The 19,627-nt window shown below is 50.2% G+C and overlaps 1 protein-coding gene across 3 annotated transcripts; it reads left to right on the forward strand.

The window, feature by feature from the left end:
• Positions 1–994: 994 nt before the first annotated feature.
• Positions 995–11,988, forward strand: LOC146007479 (uncharacterized). Of its 3 annotated transcripts, none has more exons than XM_083145869.1 (6): positions 995–1,155; positions 3,363–3,459; positions 4,190–4,322; positions 7,721–7,870; positions 8,157–8,280; positions 9,161–11,988. In XM_083145869.1, the coding sequence occupies exons 3-6, from the start codon at positions 4,200–4,202 to the stop codon at positions 10,189–10,191; spliced, it is 1,428 nt and encodes a 475-aa protein (XP_083001995.1). In that variant the 5' UTR covers positions 995–1,155; positions 3,363–3,459; positions 4,190–4,199; the 3' UTR covers positions 10,192–11,988. The 3 variants fall into 3 exon arrangements, with proteins under 3 accessions (XP_083001995.1, XP_083001996.1, XP_083001994.1); XM_083145868.1 differs by having other exon boundaries at positions 997–1,155; positions 3,363–3,474; XM_083145870.1 differs by lacking the exon at positions 3,363–3,459.
• Positions 11,989–19,627: the final 7,639 nt, after the last annotated feature.

Consider the following 19,627-nt stretch of genomic DNA (forward strand, 5'->3'; position numbering starts at 1 on the left):
TCGATGGTCATACATCACATAGTATGCTACCATTGATTTATCGTTTTCACGATATTTAATACATATTAATACATATGAGGGATCTGTATCAAGCCTTGGAGAGACATAAATTGGAGAAGTTGCCCAAAGCAACTAATACATTTGCAATTCCATACACTGCGCAAGTGGCCACTAGAAGCTGATTGGTTGGATTGGGCAACTTCCCCTACTCACTGGGGTAAATTTACTAAAGTTTCTGAAAATGAACTCCTAAACTATTTGTAATGTGAAGTAATGAACTTTTCTTTACTGATAGGATGGGACATCGATGTTGGGGTATCCCCCCCATATGTGCCAGGTGTAGTTCCAGCAGCCGCCAATAGGTGGCGCTGGTGCAGCACAGCGTGAATGACGTCACTGCATTGTAGCTTCAAGGCACACGGAGAATCATTCTATAACTGGCTGGTACAGTGGCGTGTACCGTTAGTTCAGCGTCTGGGACAGCCACTCAGGCTGAGCCACCACGGGTTCGAATCCTCCTCCAGTGTCTGCTGTTTCAGGGGCGTGGGGTGTAGCGACTTCGGATCCGGGAGCAGTCTGAGTTTTTGGCTTTTCCACTGATACCACAATATTTTCTGCTTAAAATACATGTACACATAATATTAGCCATATAACCGGGAGGAATAAGTGGGGGCAGGACGGAGTCTGGTAGGGGGGTACTGGTGTAGAGACCAATTCTTCTAAATATACATTTTATTCAATGTCAGAAAATTTATTGTCACTGACTAATACAACAGTGGTGCAGCAATCTGGGTCACATATAGTTAAACAAATTAACACCAAAATAACTTGTGTCGGCATTACGCTGGTGTCAACCTTTTTAATGTTCTTTCTTTTCCACGGCACCTAATGACCATGTCAACCTACTGACTGTTGACATACTCGTCATGGTCGACTTGAGCCACACCCCCTGCTTATGCACAGTACACAGTATATAGGATTAGGACCAAACACAGCACACACCTCTGCCGGTCCCGCGCACATGCGCCGTGGAACAGCCGCCAAAGCCGTGTGTTGTGTTATGCGCATGCGCGGCAGGGGGAGGGGGAAGATCCTATGGAACGTTGGCCCAGATTTATTGGACAAAGGATAGGACGGGAGCCGCGGCCGCTGCAGGTCGGTGATGTTATTATTTACCCCCCGTTTATTTCATGCATCTCCGGATTCCTGCACGTTATTGCACACCGGGGTGTGATTGCGTGCAAAGTCCCATTGTGTGTGTAGAAAGGGATCAACGATCACACAATGGAAGCTGGATCCCACTATAGATCAAACCTGCTGATCGATCACGATCCATGTATAGTGATCAGATTTAAATCTCATCAGTGGCTTTATCAGATGGGCTTGGGAGGTTATATAATAGATAGTAAATGCAATATATTTATTTAATAAAGTCCTACACAGTAGTTATGAGCCATGAAGGCCACTCACCTGCATTTGTACAGATAGACCATCCCTGATTGGCTCTAGTAGTCTAGTAGTGCTCTAATAAATGTCATATTTAAAGGGACGGATCTTCAGTATAGCCACTGGTCAATGGTAGCAAGTCAGTGTGTAGCAATGCACTTACTGTATACAATACGAATTGATTTTAAATAATAATAATTGATATAATAAAATGATAAATAATATGATCCAATTTTTATATGGTGCTCAAAAATTCTCCAGCCCTATACAGTCAGTGAGAAAAGTTAATACCTCACGTACTCAAGATGCTTCTAAAGGTGCCCATCTACTAGTGTACGTTGGGCCCTTTTCATCCGATGACGAGAAATCGATTAAATCGCATATATGGTTTACCACCAATCCAATGCATGTTCCCATGCTCATCGTATCAGAGCCGGAGATCGTCGCTGCTGCACCAAAGATCCATCGGATTCTGCAGCCATGACTTGGATCACATACGATACATCGTACGCAAAAGGACTGCCTACGATGTATCGTATGCGGTTCAGACACCGGGTGAGTTGGAAGGGTATCGCAGGCGATACCTCGCACTAGTGGATGGGCACCAAACATTCAATGATAAATAGGCTCCTAAGCCAGTGGTTCCCAAACTGGGGTGCAGTTGCGTAGGTTGGTGGTCCAAGACCAGACCAAATGATTTCTGATCAGTGTGATAAGCAGAACTAGTGCTGGGGGCTAACAATTGTAAAATATGTGCGCAAAGTAGCGCAGCCCTGTCCGCAGCCACATAACTGCAACTAAGGATGCACAATATAATATAACTGCAACTAAGTGTACATATCTGCTCGTGGGGATTCGGATGTCCGGTGGGGCAGCGTTTACCTGCTCAATAGGCAGCGAAGCCTAGCGTGCAGGACTGCATAACCCCCTAAGCAATTAGTCGTATTACATTGAGGTCCTGGGGACAGGAACTACTGGTCTACCAATTGGGAAAACTGATATTGTAATACCCCTTTTACACCAAAACGCCGGGTCGCACCCGGCTTTTTAGACCCAGGTTCAAGCCGGGTGCGACCCGGCGTTTAGTGCAATTTACACCGGGCGGACAGCCCGGCCCGCACCCCCTCCTCCCCTCCCGGTGCTTGGAGATGACAGGATGATGTCATCTCCAAGCGCCAATCGCCGCCGCCGGACCGGAACGCTGCTGGGGGTAAGCACTAAGGTAAGCTGCTAGGCTGCCCCCAGTCCCCGTGCGCACCCCCCCCGCCATTGGACAGGAGGTGAATGGATGCCGCACACAGGCATCCGTTCACCTCCCTCCCCTGCCGCCGCTGCTGTCTGCAGGGTATAGCAGACAGCAGCGCCGGCTGTCAGTGTCAGGCTGACAATCCGTCCAACCTGCGGACGCTGCGGTCCGCAGGTTGGACGTTCCCCATTCATGTAAATGGGAGCCGGGTCATCCGACCCGGCGTTCCCATTTACACCGCCCTCTACCCAGGTCCTAGCCGTGTTCTACCTACCTCCACTGTATTTTATTGATTCATTGGGGCAGATGTATTAAGCCTTAACAAGAGATAAATTCAAGTGTGATAAGGAGAGATAAACGTCCAGCCAATCAGCTCCTTACTGACTTTTTTTCAAACACAGCCTGTAACATGGCAGGTGATTGGCTGGCTGTTTATCTCTCCTTATCACCCTTGAATTTATCTCTTGTTAAGGCTTAATACAGCTGCCCCATTGTTATTAAAGGTTCACTTAATCAAATGGATTTAAACAAAATAAGTAACCAAGATAACGTTTTCCGTTTTCCCAAAGAGCTAACAATCTTATCGGGAAAGGAATGAAATCCGAAATTCTGTTACGTAACGTCCACTAACTGTGGGCTGATTCCATTCTTGTGTGTTTTTTTTCTTCAGTAACCTGACCAAAGAAGGAACTGGGGTACAGCGTCAGACACTGTGGAGTCCTTTACATCTGATATCAAGGTGTCGGACTAGGAACCCACATCAGCTGGTTGGTCTTCCAATCGTAAGCACTGACTATTTCATTGTGACTGTAACAGGGACAAGCGTTCTGATAGGTCGCCCACTTCTTTAAATTGTCTGCCTTAAATGTTCAGTAAAATGTGTGGCCTGTATTTTCTCTACATACATTGGGCCAGATGTATCAAGCTTCAAAACGTGATAAAGTGGAGAGTGATAAACAACCAGCCAAATGTTATACCCTAAACCGCCTCTCTGGTTGCTTCAGATAAGATTTCTCCCCAGCTGTTGTGAATCCCAGCATGCCTTGCCACAGTTTTGGCATTCCCTAATAGCCAAACTGTGGCAAGGCATGATGGGACTTGTAGTTTCACAACAGCTTGTAGTTTCATGAACTATATTTCATAGTGTCAACATGTTACATGTCGACATCATGACAATGTTGACATTCTAAGTCAGGAAAATATCCTGTTCCCTTTGATACCGTAACAGGTGCGGAAGTACAAATAAAAAAAACCACATCACCTGGCAATAACGTTGGTCTCTGCTGTGGTGCTTCTAGCACAGTGAGGTCTGTACATCAGTGCTAAAATACAGACCACACTGCGCTAGAAGCACCACAGCAGAAAGACAGACACCTCAGGCAGGGATGAGGAATTGCAAGTGTTTTGAAAGATGCAGGGTTCTAAAATGCACGGTAAATGTGGTTCCAGCCTGCTGTTACTAAAATAAAAAATCCTATTCTCTTGTTATTGCATTAGAGACTGCAAAATGGATCCACTCCCGTTCTTGGAGAACCTGTTCAACCTGGATGTGAAGGACAAGATGATGGATCAGATTTCTGGGAGGATCCTAAATATCACCATGGAGATACTTTGCCTCCTGACTGGAGAGGTGAGGGCTTCTGGGAGTGATATAATGGTCTTTACAACTAATCTCAACTATGTAAATTAATAATTGCTGAGGCAAAACGGTACTCTTTACTTAGAAGGGCGCCCATCTTGGCCATCTCGGGCATTGAATGCACTAAAAAATCGGGTGCGATTCGACCGACGAGATGCCCGAGATTTCCCATAGGGAACAATGTTAAATGTCTCAATTGACCCGATTTTCCTGTTCAATGCCTCAATTGACCCAATTTTTCCATAGGAAACAATGTTAAATGGGCCACAGAGGCCAAATAGGCACCCTGAAGTGTATAATGGCCACCCGAATTGTTAACACCACCACACGATCAACGTCAACCGTGGCGAGCGGCGGCGGTACGCGTCCTACGACCTTTTCATACCCCCACTATCCACGTCGGCGTGGAGTTGAGAATATAAAGTGTGGCGAGCCACCGAGCCCCGCGAGGGGACGCGGATACCTTCACAGGTATCCACGTCCCCTCGCGGGCTTCACAGCTGTCCGCGGCCGCTCGCCACGCTTCGGGCTCGGTGGCTCGCTGCGCTCGCCACACTTTCTATTCTCAGCTCCACGCCGACGTGGATAGTGGGGGTATGAAAAGGTCGTAGGACGCGTACCGCCGCCCCACGCGGGCTCGCGCTCGCCACGCTTCGGGTTGACGTTGATCGTGGGGTGGCGTTAACAATTCGGGTGGCCATTATACACTTCAGGGTGCCTATTTGGCCTCTGTGGCCCATTTAACATTGTTTCCTATGGAAAAATCGGGTCAATTGAGGCATTGAACAGGAAAATTGGGTCAATTGAGACATTTAACATTGTTCCCTATGGGAAATCGCGGGCATCTCGTCGGTCGCATCGCACCCGATTTTTTTAGTGCATTCAATGCCCGAGATGCCCGAGATTTTTTACTAACGATGCCCACGATCAAAATCGTGGGCGCCGTTCTAAGTAAAGAGTACCGGCAAAACTTATTTTTTATATATATTTACACACACATATATATGTATGTTATTTGTGTTCAAGAATATGTACATACAACCCATCATGATAAAATACATACCAGTAAAGGCACTTCTAAGTGAATTATTGAAATGCCTCTCCTGTGAATAAGAAGGGGTTCATGTTAGGTACTAGGAATCTGAGACAAGCTTCTGGTGCCTGCACGTGCCCCAGCTGTCAATCAGACTAGTGCAAGGTACCTCGGGGTATAAGCAATCAGCAGGAAACTGACCCCTCACACATGACATTAGAGGTCACGTTTCTGGCCTCAGAGGGGTCGCGCTGACCGGTACTGCATTTTAATAGCCAAGTTATCTAGCATATATATTTAAGAACACAAAGACAGAATGTGATTTAATGGAATTTATTACAACAGAAATTTCACAATGAGAAAAGACCAAACATTATACACTGTAATTCTAAAAATGAGGCCCCAAAAAGTTTCTAAAATAATAAAAAAAAACATGAATAAAATAAATGGGGAAATTGAGCATATATTTTATTTCTTGTGGGTGACTACATGGACATGGTCCTCCAGGGTTATGACCAGGTCTGTAGGAGGTTTTAAACACCTTGTTGGTGCCTACTATATGGCCTCCTTCTTTTAGGTCATCATAAATTCTTAAATCTGCCTCTTTTCCACAACATTTTCACGCAGAAGTTGAAAATGAACGTTACAGTTGTTTACAAAATCCTACACTTGCCTTCAATTTTTAATATATTGCCCTATGTCATTGTTACTAAGATTATTAGCAACATATGCTTTAGGTGGAGCCTTAAGTAAGGCTGCAATTTTTTCAAAACCATGTGCACTGCAGGTGGGGCAGATGTAACATGTGCAGAGAGAGTTAGATTTGGGGGAATCATTTTGTTTCTGCGAAGGGAAAATACTGGCTACTTTATTCTTGCACTGCGATTTAGAATTCAGTTTGAATACACCTAACCTAAATTAATTCTCTTCGCACCTGTTGCATCTACCCCACCTGCATCACAGCATGGTTTTGTCAGCCTTGCTAACAGGTCTGAATTAGGCCCTTAGACAGAGGGAAGATACATTTTAATTGTTTTTATACATTATGGAAAAGAAGTATTTGACGTATAAATACCAGCATGACAAATCATACTGATCTAAAAGAGAATGAGGTACTTGTTTAGTTTCACGGCGGCAGTTACGTACTTATCGTAGCGTCCCATTCAAAATCTGCCTCGTGTTCCCACGCCCAGCGTAGTTAGTCAGAAGTAGCGTAGCGTCCCTGGCTGCCTTACTTGTGTAGTTTCACGGCGGCAGCCTAAGCTACGTTATCAGCGTAGGCTGCCGCTGTGAAACTACACAAGTAACTACCGTACTGTTGCCGGGAACTGCATCTCTCTCGGGCTCGGTGGCTCGCTGCGCTCGCCACACTATATAAAATCAACTCCACACCGACGTGGATAGTGGGGGTATGAAAAGGTCGGAGGAGACGTAACGCGCCCGCACGCCATACTTCGGGCTGCCGTGGATAGTGGGGGTGTTTCAGGAACACATTCACACCTGTCATGTCATAGATCTGAGCAAAGGCTACTCAGCGTATCATTGCAGGAGCGTTCTGCGTCAAACAGATGGAGCGCCTCTCCGCCGGCGCCAGCATGATCACCTCTCCGCCAAAGAGAGGGGATCATGCTGGCGCCCGTGGTGTGAGAGAGGCGCTGACTAGACTTGCCGGGGACAGAGATGCAGTTCCCAGCAACAGTACGGTAGTTACTTGATTCGTTTCACGGCGGCAGCCTACGCTGGTAACTTTGCTTATGCTGCCGCCGTGAAACTACACAAGTAATGCAGCCGTTCGGCTGATCTTGGCGTAGTGCTGCTGCCGGCGTAGCTTAGAGAAGTAAGGCAGCCATTGGCGTGCTGCCAAGATTCAAACCTAGCGTAGCGTACAGCTGCCACCGTGAAACTAAACAAGTACCGAGAATGATTTTTGTTACATTACATAATCCTTATAATAGAATAGTTGCGCTAATTTATCTTACTGTTTTTTTGTAAAATTTAGGAGATTACTCTGTCTAAAATTGATTGTATGTTAAAATGTTTTTTTTTTTATTTATTTTTTTCGTTATAAAGACCCTTTTTGTTATGATCAATAAAGATATCAGTGGGAAAAAATTAACTAGTGTAATGTGTCTGTGGTTGCCATGGTTGTACCCTAGCAATCTAAATTCTAAACCGGGACTTCAATTACAACTCTAATATCAACAAAAACAAATCTTCTTACAGTTATTTCAAAGGGTTAAAAAAAAAATCAGTAGAGTTTTAATACTGTAGGTTATAGCATGATCCTCGGTAATTCGCGATCCTTTGAATTTAGGATGTGACCTACGCACTGATACATTTGTCTCTTAATACGTAGGACTACATTGTGGTGAAGAAAGTTAGTGACCAAATCAGTGGTGTACCAGAAGAATTCACCCTGGAGCCTGTACCCCATTTATATGATCGAGACAATGACAAAAAGATCCTGGAACTGGCCAACAACATCGTTCAGCTGCTGACTGGAGAGGTGACTACTGGGAATGGGTTTAAGACATGATTTTGTTGTATGCTATAGATTCCTATGTTCTCCATACATGCTGCCCGATCCGTTGTGACTGATATCACAAATGGGCGGGCACATACAGAGCTGTCAATCACCACGGGTTCCCGGTAAAGGTATCAATGGTACACACTAGCCGATGGTGCATCGATATATCGGCCAGTGTGTACGCACCTTTTGAGTTTTTCAGTGATTGTAATATACTCAGGGTGAGAAACTGGGGTACATGTGTAACGATGATCTTCTGTTTCAGGTCCCCCTGAAATATGGGGATATTGCGGTCTACTTCACTACGGATGAGTGGGACTACTACAAGGAACATGAAGAATTGTACGCCGAGAAGGTGATTGTATCTGCGAGGTCCCTCCGATTACAGCGTAAGTCTGAAGTTTTGTTACATTTCCGTACTAGAGAGCAAAAACTTAGTTATACCCCATTCACACCAGCCTAAATTCCCGGGTTGAGTCCGGGAACAACCCGGTAGTAGCGCTGGTGTGAAAGGTTCCCAGGACAAAATCCCAGGCAAATTTCAACCCGGCTAGGTACCAGGGTTGTTCCCGGGTTCAACCCGGGGACTTGGCTGGTGTGAAAGGTACAGGGTATACTTACCCGGGTTGCCGTGTCCTCGGCGTGCTGTCTGGACGGGAATCCATGCAGGCGGCGGGCGCAAATGACGGGACAGCCGGTGGATGATGATGACGCAGCTCTCCGGCGGCAGTGAGGACGCCGGAGAGCCGCGTCATCTTCATCCGCAGCCTGTCCCGTCATTTGCGCCGCCGCCTGTGTGGATCCCTGGCCTGCACCGAGGACCAGCAACCGTGGTGAGTATTCTCCCCACCTCCGCCGACTGCCGGCCTCCTTCCCGCCCCCTTCTCACACCAGAAAATGCACCAGAAAAATCGATAAAACATCAACTGAAAAAAAAAATTCAAAATTGACCTTTAGTACATTTATTTACCCCCAGAGCAGGGATAGGGAACCTTTCGCCTTTCAGCTGTTTTTGAACTACGCATCCCAGCATTCCCTTCAACAGTTTTGGCATGGCCAAATAGCAAAACTGAAGCAGGGAATGCTGGGATGTGTAGTTTAACAACAGCTGGAGAGCCAAAGGTTCCCCATCTCTACTCCTAAAGCCATTTAGCCACTGGTTGGGTCTCATTTTAAGTAACCAAACATGCAAGGGTCATATCGCTGTCTTTTTTTTTTTCTGAAGCGGCCAACTTTATACGCTAAATACGCTGATTTGTGTTTCTGCAGGTCGCACTACTCGCAGGGATGGGGGACCAGACCCTCCGAAAGTGAAAGTGAAAAGAAAGGGGAAAAGAAAATATGTCAGGAGAAAGGTGAAGAATTCTGCTCCGTATGTTGGGGGTGAAGCGTGCAAAGACGAAAAACCTATGGCAGATAATATGGCGTGCAACCCGCCAAACAGCGACACTGATGAAAGTTTTGACAGTTTGTTCGCAGTTAAATGTAAAGAGTGTGGTAAAAGGTGTCAAAACAAGGCTGCTTATATATCTCACCTAAAGGCCCACACAAGGGTGTACAGCTGTAATATCTGTGGTAGTTTTTTCTCTGAAAAAGTATTTCTTCTTCAACACCAAAAAAACCACGTTGAAGCTAAGCCGTACTGTTGCCCCGAGTGCGGCAAACGCTTCGCACGATTAATCAACCTGGAAACCCATCGAAGGATTCACAGCGGGGAGAAGCCGTTCCGTTGTTCTGAATGCGGCAAAGGTTTCACCTGTTCTTCAAATCTTGTGAAGCACCAGAGAATCCACACCGGGGAGAAACCGTACACTTGTACGGAGTGTGGAAAGTCCTTTGTGAAAAGTTCCCACCTCTCCAGGCACAAGCGGATCCACACCGGCGAGAAACCGTATACTTGCCTCGACTGTGGTAAACGCTTCACCAACAAGGAGAACCTGGTCACGCACAAGCGGTTCCACACAGGCGAGAAGCCGTTTCCCTGCGCGGAATGCGGCAAAAGTTACAAATTTAAGTCGCACCTCATTGTGCACCAGAGGACACACACCGGGGAGAAGCCGTTCGCATGCTCGTTCTGTGGGAGGGGCTTCATAGAACGTTCGCACCTCATGAAACACGAGCGCAGCCATACCGGGGAGAAGCCGTACACATGTAAGCACTGCAACAAAGCCTTTGGCCGCAGTTCGCACTGCGTAAATCACGAAAAGACGCACATTCGAGAGAAGAAATTTCCATGCCCGGATTGCGGCAAACGCTTCGGGCTCAAGAGCCAACTGAACAGGCACTGGAAAACCCATTAATGATGTAAATTATGGACCGGTTGGCCTGACGGGATATTATACCGCTGCATATGTTGTAGAGCTGAGAGGTTCGTTATGTTCATCTCTCAAAACTGCATCTTATTGGTTGACAGGCTCATGTGGTTTATCTAGCCAATAAGATCAATCTGAACTTGTGCTAGTTTGTCGAAAAAGACACCATTAAATCCAAACCGCTCACTTGTAGTGTGTGAACAAGCTAGATATATAACATGATTTTTATATACAGTGATTGGTTTAGATTTTTAAATGTAATATAATAATGTTCTTGCACGCATCCAGGGGCTCACTGCGCATGTATCCCGAAGGGAGTCCACCGGGGGACACAGATTGAAATTGCATCGAGAATCATGTAATTTCGATGGCCTTTAACGCGAGGGTAGGGTGGTTATTTACATAAGTGGGCGTGGTGCTGTTTGCATTTAAAAATCTATTTAAAGCAGTGGTAGCCAACCCTAGCCCTCGAGAGCTATCAACAGTTCACATTTTCCAGACAACCTAGCTTCTGCACAGCTGCACTCATTAATCACTGACACATTTTAAAAGATCCACAGATGGAGCTAATTAGCTCACTTGTGATTCTGTGAGGAGACCTGCAAAACATGCACTGTTGGTAGCTCTCGAGGACTAGGGTTGGCTACCCCAGATTTAAAGCATCCGATGGTATTGTGCCCAATGGCCTACAAGAAAACAGCCCTGAATGAGCAGGGCCCTCCTACCTCTATGTCTGTCTGTTATTACTGAGTCTTATAATATCAGAACTGTTTCACTAGTGTTAGTGGGAAAATAATGCGAGTGTAAGCAGTGCCAATTTACCTTGGGAACAAACAGGCCATTCCCGTGTACTGTAGAACCACTTTAGAGGACATTAGATATAGCACAGACAAAATCCGCTATATCTGCTGTGCATCATGCTGTGTGCACCGCCTGTACACTTGTTGCAGAGGCCGCCGGCGAATGGCAGGACAGCTGGACGGGCACATGTAAATGCCTGGCCAATCATGGTGTCCGACTATCGGTAGGTGTCTATGAACTTAACAATCGTCAGACATGCCGGACAGACAATCTGTCATCCTAGTATGGAACTGGCTGTAGACATATGGCCAACAATCGGTATTAAAAATCGGCATTGTGTCCACCTTTTGAGCCAGGCTCATTGTGCTATTTGAATTTATTTTGTTCCTACAGAAGTATACTCATCGCTGGGGAATAGTTTTTGTTGATGAATTCCTTTAATGATTTTACGTTAGCATTTAATGTAGCTATTTTATTGTGTAACGATGCATCTGTGATATATTGGCTGCTGGCTCATTAGTTTGGACTCTATTACTGTGACTGGTTCTGGTTTAGCAGTACTTAAGCAAAAACACTATCTGTTTTATTATACAGTAGGTTCTAATCAGTCCATAGGTGTAGATCAGGCATGGTCAAACAATGGCCCCACAGCTGTGTTGGAACTACAATTCCCATCATGCCTGGCCACAATTTTGCCATTCGAGAATGCTAAAACTACGGCAAGGCATGCTGGGATGGGTAGTTTCGCAACAGCTGGAGCGTCACAGTTTGGTCATGCTTGGTGTGGATGCTGCAGAACCTGGTAGAAAAGTCTCTGTAGGGGCCTGAATGTAAAAAATATCCCCCTTTAAATGTATATAATTATAGATAACATTATACAGCGAAGTAAGAAAATGTTTAACACTAATACTTTTAAGTGTTTTTCTGGATATGATTTGTACTGGCTTCTGTATTATTCTAACCCGTATAAACCCTAAAGACTGATCGATGTGTGAAGTCGGCTTTATAAATAGTTTCTGGTTAAAGGGAATTTGAGTTTATATCAAAGAACACACACTGGACTGACGATGGTATGGACAGGGGCCAGGGTGTGTATATGTCACATTTGCACCGGGGTGGGGGTATGCTAGTTTGTTTATAAAGCATTGGGATGTAATACGCAGTACTTCTGAATGTGTTAACAGATGCAATTTATAGGGGCAGTGCTTTTATTACCTGTGTTTTGCGGGTAAAATCGTTGCCCTTTTTAAATCATGGCTATAAAAACAGTCAGAATCCCTGGGTTTTACATGTCACCGTCTTTTAAGTAAACACAAAGTCATCTATTTGAAGGCATTAGAGGAGGCTACACCCAAGTTGTTGCGGATCGCCCTTTTGAAAGACTGTACATCTTTGGTTTCTGTGGCGAAAAAAATCTTTCCAGCAATGAAAAAAAAAAAGTGTATTTTTTTTTGTGTTTGCAATATAAAAAGGTTTTAAACCCCAAATTATTATGGGGTTTGTGCTGAACTAAAATATTATAGTTTATACAGAGCATCAGCCCACACCCTACTTTTGAGCCGCTCCCGGCGTGCCGACCACCATCTGCCGAATGGGACATGAACACGAAGAGACGCTTGCGTACCCCATTCTTGGCCATGAACGCGCAAGCGTGTAAGGCGCTTGCGAATCCATGTCCGCCAGACTGGCATCCGCCAGGTACCAGCGGATGACGCGAAGGCGGATACGCAGAGAATGGCCCAATCTGAAGTTTGAAACGCATGTGATATGCTAAAGCAGCTTGCATTTTGAAATCGATGGGATACATTTTGTACCTTGATGGAGGGTGATACGGTAATATCACATAGTGTGTGGGCAACTGAAGTACTGTCCTAATGAATGAAGTCTGCATTTGCTTCTTTAGTATTAGGGATAAAGAGAGAGAGAGAACTCTGCAAAGTATGAGAATGTTCCCCCACCCCCCTCCCCCCCAAAGCCAACTTCAACTCAAGACTATGAAATGTCACCCCATGTGTGTCAGTTAATGCACGACAATGAAGATGCTACGTGGTGACTTGAATCAGCATCTGATCTAGGCTCTGACAGTGGGATAGAACCAGCATATGATCGTTCTGATGAAGGGTTATGCCCCTTTCACATGCTCCTGCCAGGCGGCGAAAACCTCTCACGGCCAGGACGCCGTGCCGCACACAGCAGTTTACAATGGTAGGGATGGCCACAGCCCGGCAGCCGTCCCTTCCAGTCGTGACATCCGGCTGCTTTTGCTTTACTTAAAAAAAATTACCATCACCTCCCATAATTCACCTTTATGTATTTACACATAGCCACTTATTACAGGCACAAGGCCAGATATATGAAGCCTTGACTAGTGATAAAATGGAGACAGATATAAACTACCAACCAACCCGCTCAACACCTTTCAAACACCACCTGCAACATGGCAGTTAAGAGCTGATTATCTGGTAATTTATTACTCTCCAGGGCTAACTACATCTGCCCCAAAGAGTTTACAATGCTGGAGACCTCCTCACAATTACACAGCTGGTAAGTCTTTTGTTGCATCTTGGGCAGGGATGGGAAACCATTGGCCCTCCAACTGTCAGTGGACTACACATTCCAGCATGCCTTGCAACAATTTTAGCATGGCCAAATAGTTGAAATGAAGCAGGGCATGCTGGGATGTGTAGTTCAACAACAGCCTGAAGGGCCATAGGTTCCCCATCCCTGATCTAGGTGTACTGATACTAAGGGCCTGGTTCTGAGGTGAGCGCTGTTTGCATCACCGACGGTGCAGCATCAGATCAACTGCATGAACTGGTCCAGCACAATCGCACTGCTGGGGCCAGTGATACTGAACTCAAGAACACAACCACTGGTGTCATCACACCAGAACACTTCCCATCACTGCCCCCAAATGCCAGCAGCCTGTCAGTCACACTGCATATTTTAGGGCACTGAACAGCATCACAGTACCTGACCAGCACTGCCTCTCATGCGCATGAATCTGGCCATCTTTCTGATGTTATTACCCAGAAGATATCACCACAGGCAGAGTAGGGGGGCAGGATGGGCTGCACGCACATATGCTGCAGACAGGCTGTGGGGCGTATGCTGGGTGCAGAGAGGTGTGACAAGTGGCGTAACTGTGGTGTGGCAGTCCCAGCTGTGGCTTGGGGGATCCAGCGGTCTCGAGGCGCACTGAAAAATACCTGCTGTCATGTACGAATACACAGTTTTCGGTACTTGTGTATTTTGGCGGCGCCCATCGTATCGCATACCATAACGCATACGATGGTATGCGATGCGACGCGATATCGTACGATAGTGCACGATGGCATACAATTTTGAAATTGTATGCCATTGTACATGGCATACAATGCCATACGATGCGATGCGATTAAACCTTGTATAAGCACCCTAATGGGTGCTTATACAATGTTAAGCACCCAAATGGGTGCTTACAATGTTAAATGCACCCCCACGCCACCCCCCCACTATAAACGTGAACCCGAAGCGTGGCGAGCGGCGGCGGTACGCGTCCTACGACCTTTTCATACCCCCACTATCCACGTCGGCGTGGAGTTGAGAATAGAATAGTGTGGCGAGCCCGAAGCGTGACGAGCGCAGCGAGCCCCGCGGATACCTGTGAAGCCTGCGAAGGGACGCGTTTACCTGTGAAGGTATCCGCGTCCCCTCGCGGGGCTCGCTGCGCTCACCACGCTTCGGGCTCGGTGGCTCGCTGCGCTCGCCACACTATTCTATTCTCAACTCCACGCCGACGTGGATAGTGGGGGTATGAAAAGGTCGTAGGACACATACCGCCGCCTCTCGCGGGCTCGCTGCGCTCGCCACGCTTCGGGTTCATATAGTGGGGGGGTGGCGTGGGGGTGCATTTAACATTGTAAGCACCCATTTGGGTGCTCAAAAGCACCCTTTAGGGTGCTTATACGATTTTTGGTCGTATAGGGGGTCAAAATCGCGTCGCATCGCATCGTATGCCATCGGGTGCATGGCATGCGATGCGATGCGATCTGTTCGTCGTACGACGGACATCGGGGGCGCCGCCAAAATACACAAGTACCCAGTTTTCTGTAAGTCAGTAGTAGTAGGTGGCGGTGGCTGTGTACTGTAGCTGCGTAGATGACAGACCGCCCCACCTCCTCAGTCTCCTCTGCACCTGGGGGCAGCCGGTGTCATTACCCGCACACACTTCTGCTAGTATCCCTGGTTGGTCCTTGGAAGCTGAGGCTGGTGACAGAAGGCTACCAGCGGACGGGATGTCCTCCCTGCCTCTTATGCCGCATGGGCGCACATCACTCCTGGGGAGCTGCACTACACATGGCGGCGCACAGTGGCCCAGGTAACCAGTCTGCACCATTGTCATGTTTTACTAAAGAAAGGGGGGGCTACAATTTTTTTTTGGCAGGGGGGAGCTAAATTTATAGTTACGACACTGGGTGTGAAACAGGGGCCCGTGTGCTGCAGGCAGGCTGTGAGGTGTATGCAGGGTGGTGTGACACAGGGGCCTGCGTGCTGCAGGGTGTGGGGGTGTATGCTGGGTGCAGGGTGGTGTGACACAGGGGCCCGCATGCTGCAGGCAGGGTGTGGGGGTGTATGCTGGGTGCAGGGTGGTGTGACACGGGCCCGAGTGCTGCAGACAGGCTGAGGGGTGTATACTGGGTGCAGGGTGGTGTGACACAGGGGCCTGTGTGCTGCAGGCAGGCTGTGGGGTGTATGCTGGGTGCAGGGTGGTGTAAAACAGGGGTCCGTGTGCTGCAGGCAGGCTGTGGGGTGTATGCTGGGTGCAGGGTGGTGTGACACAGGGGCCCGCGTGCTGCAGGCAGGCTGTGAGGTGTATGCTGGGTGCAGGGTGGTGTGACACAGGGGCTCACGTGCTGCAGGCAGGCTGTGGGGTGTATGCTGGGTGCGGGTGGTGTGACACAGGGGCCCGCATACTGCAGGCAGGCTGTGAAGTGTATGCTGGGTGTGGGGTGGTGTGACACAGGGGCCCGCATACTGCAGGCAGGCTGTGGGATGTATGGTGGGTGCAGGGTGGTGTGACACAGGGGCCCGTGTGAGGCAGGCAGGGTGTGGGGGTGTATGCTGGGTGCAGGGTGGTGTGACACAGGGGCCCGTGTGCTGCAGGCAGGCTGTGGGGTGTATGCTGGGTGCGGGGTGGTGTGACACAGGGGCCCACGTGCTGCAGACAGGCTGTGGGGTGTATGCTGGGTGCAGGGTGGTGTGACACAGGGGCCCACGTGCTGCAGACAGGCTGTGGGGTGTATGCTGGGTGCAGGGTGGTGTGACACAGGGGCCCGCGTGCTGCAGGCAGGGTGTGGGGGTGTATGCTGGGTGCAGGGTGGTGTGACACAGGGGCCCGCGTGCTGCAGGCAGGTTGTGGGGGTGTATGCTGGGTGCAGGGTGGTGTGACACAGGGGCCCACGTGCTGCAGACAGGCTGTGGGGTGTATACTGGGTGCAGGGTGGTGTGACACAGGGGACCGTGTGCTGCAGGCAGGCTGTGGGGTGTATGCTGGGTGCAGAGTGGTGTGACACAGGGGTCCGTGTGCTGCAGGCAGGCTGTGGGGTGTATGATGGGAGCAGGGTCGTGTGACACAGGGGCCCACGTGCTGCAGACAGGCTGTGGGGTGTATGATGGGAGCCAAGTCGTGTGACACAGGGGCCCACGTGCTGCAGACAGGCTGTGAGGTGTATGCTGGGTGCAGGGTGGTGTGACACAGGGGCCCATGTGCTGCAGGCAGGGTGTGGGGGTGTATGCTGGGTGCAGGGTGGTGTGACACAGGGGCCCTCGTGCTGCAGGCAGGGTGTGGGGGTGTATGATGGGAGCCAAGTCGTGTGACACAGGGGCCCACGTGCTGCAGACAGGCTGTGAGGTGTATGCTGGGTGCAGGGTGGTGTGACACAGGGGCCCATGTGCTGCAGGCAGGCTGTGGGGTGTATACTGGGTGCAGGGTGGTGTGACACAGGGGCCCTCGTGCTGCAGGCAGGGTGTGGGGGTGTATGCTGGGTGCAGGGTGGTGTGACACAGGGGCCCGCGTGCTGCAGGCAGTCTGTGGGGTGTATGCTGGGTGCAGGGTGGTGTGACACAGGGGCCCGCGTGCTGCAGGCAGTCTGTGGGGGTGTATGCTGGGTGCAGGGTGGTGTGACACAGGGGCCCGCGTGCTGCAGGCAGGCTGTGGGGGTGTATGCTGGGTGCAGGGTGGTGTGACACAGGGGCCCGCGTGCTGCAGGCAGGCTGTGGGGTGTATGCTGGGTGCAGGGTGGTGTGACACAGGGGCCTGTGTGCTGCAGGCAGGCTGTGGGGTGTATGCTGGCTGCAGGGTGGTGTGACACAGGGTCCCATGTGCTGCAGGCAGGCTGTGGGGTGTATGCTGGGTGCGGGGTGGTGTGACACAGGGGCCCATGTGCTGCAGGCAGGGTGTGGGGGTGTATGCTGGGTGCAGGGTGGTGTGACACAGGGGCCCTCGTGCTGCAGGCAGGGTGTGGGGGTGTATGATGGGAGCCAAGTCGTGTGACACAGGGGCCCACGTGCTGCAGACAGGCTGTGAGGTGTATGCTGGGTGCAGGGTGGTGTGACACAGGGGCCCATGTGCTGCAGGCAGGCTGTGGGGTGTATACTGGGTGCAGGGTGGTGTGACACAGGGGCCCTCGTGCTGCAGGCAGGGTGTGGGGGTGTATGCTGGGTGCAGGGTGGTGTGACACAGGGGCCCGCGTGCTGCAGGCAGTCTGTGGGGTGTATGCTGGGTGCAGGGTGGTGTGACACAGGGGCCCGCGTGCTGCAGGCAGTCTGTGGGGGTGTATGCTGGGTGCAGGGTGGTGTGACACAGGGGTCCGCGTGCTGCAGGCAGGCTGTGGGGGTGTATGCTGGGTGCAGGGTGGTGTGACACAGGGGCCCGCGTGCTGCAGGCAGGCTGTGGGGTGTATGCTGGGTGCAGGGTGGTGTGACACAGGGGCCTGTGTGCTGCAGGCAGGCTGTGGGGTGTATGCTGGCTGCAGGGTGGTGTGACACAGGGTCCCATGTGCTGCAGGCAGGCTGTGGGGTGTATGCTGGGTGCGGGGTGGTGTGACACAGGGGCCCATGTGCTGCAGGCAGGGTGTGGGGGTGTATGCTGGGTGCAGGGTGGTGTGACTCAGGGTCCCATGTGCTGCAGGCCTTTCCTGATCCTGTTGACCCTATTGATCACATGGGATTGACCTTATGACTATCTAACTCCTGTAGTTCATTAGCCCAATGTCGGAATCCTGGCTGCACAGCGGGGGGAGCGCAACGAAGTCACGCTGCGGGTACAGTGGCTCGCTGTGCTCGGCACCTATTTTATTCTCCCTCTATGGGGGTCATGGACCCCAGGAGGGAGAAGTCGGGATTCTGACGGCAGGGTAATGACTGTCGCAATCCCGACTGTCGGTGAGTCGTCCGGCACCCGTCAGCATTCCGGTGGTCAGGATGCCGGTGGTCAGTATACCAGTGCCGGCATCCCAACTGAGAGGTGTGAATGTAAGCATCCCTGGGGGGGGGGGGGCTTAAGGATAGGATGTGGGATGGGGGGTTAGGTTTAGGCACTTACAAAGGGGAGGGGTTAGGGTTAGGCTGCAGGGTTAGGGTTAGGTTGCGTGAAAGGAGGGTTAGGCTGCGGGTAGGGAGGGTTAGACTGCAGAGAAGGGGGTTAGGCTGCGGGGAGTGGGGAGGGTTAGGCTGCGGGAAGGGAGGGTTAGGCTGCGGGGAGGGGGGGTAGGGTTAGGCTGCGGGAAGGGAGGGTTAGGCTGCAGTGAGGGGGGTTTAGGTTTAGGCTTCTGGGGGGGGGGGCGTTAGGCTGCGGGAAGGGAGGGTTAGAGTTAGGTTGCGGAGCGGGAGAGAGGGTTAAGCTGTGGGTAGGGAGGGTTAGGCTGCAGAGAGGGGGGTTTAGGGTTAGGCTTCGGGGGGGGGGCGTTAAGCTGCAGGGAGGGAGGGTTAGGCTGTGGGGAGGGAGGGTTAGAGTTAGGCTGCGGAGCGGGAGAGAGGGTTAAGCTGTGGGTAGGGAGGGTTAGGCTACAGAGAGGGGGGTTTAGGGTTAGGGCTTCGAGGGGGGGGGGGGGCGTTAGGCTGCCGGGAGGGAGGATTAGGGTAAGGCTGCGGGGAGGGAGGGTTAGGCTGCGGGGAGGGAGGGTTAGAGTTAGGCTGCGGGGAGGGAGGGTTAGAGTTAGGCTGCGGGGAGGGAGGGTTAGAGTTAGGCTGCGGGGAGGGAGGGTTAGGCTGCGGGGAGGGAGGGTTAGAGTTAGGCTGCCGAGCGGGATAGAGGGTTAAGCTGTGGGTAGGGAGGGTTATGCTGCAGAGAGGGGGGTTAGGCTGTGGGGAGAGGGGTTAGGCTGTGGGGAAGGGGGTTAGGGATAGGCTGTGGGGAGGGAGGGGGAGGGTAAGGAGGTAGGAGAGACGGTTAGGGTGTAGTTAGCCCACATCGGGATTACTACTATCGGGATACTGGGGTCGGTACTATGACCGCCGGGATGCCGTATGTGTCCCATCTGTACATGTGCAGTACATATCCAGCACACGCAGACATAGATACATCATTGGGTTATGTACATTTTTGCATTAGGCCCATGTTTGTGTTTAAGTCAAGCATTTT

This window comes from Crinia signifera, chromosome 6 (assembly GCF_055691185.1).
Source record: "Crinia signifera chromosome 6, ASM5569118v1, whole genome shotgun sequence".
Lineage (NCBI taxonomy): Eukaryota > Metazoa > Chordata > Amphibia > Anura > Myobatrachidae > Crinia > Crinia signifera.

Excerpts from the sequence above, each read along its gene's own strand:
- LOC146007479 (XM_083145869.1), top strand. The coding sequence starts at position 4,200 with ATGGATCCACTCCCGTTCTTGGAGAACCTGTTCAACCTGGATGTGAAG. Across the intron at positions 7,871-8,156 it reads TTCAGCTGCTGACTGGAGAG|GTCCCCCTGAAATATGGGGA; the intron begins GTGACTACTGGG and ends CTTCTGTTTCAG. Across the intron at positions 8,281-9,160 it reads GAGGTCCCTCCGATTACAGC|GTCGCACTACTCGCAGGGAT; the intron begins GTAAGTCTGAAG and ends GTGTTTCTGCAG.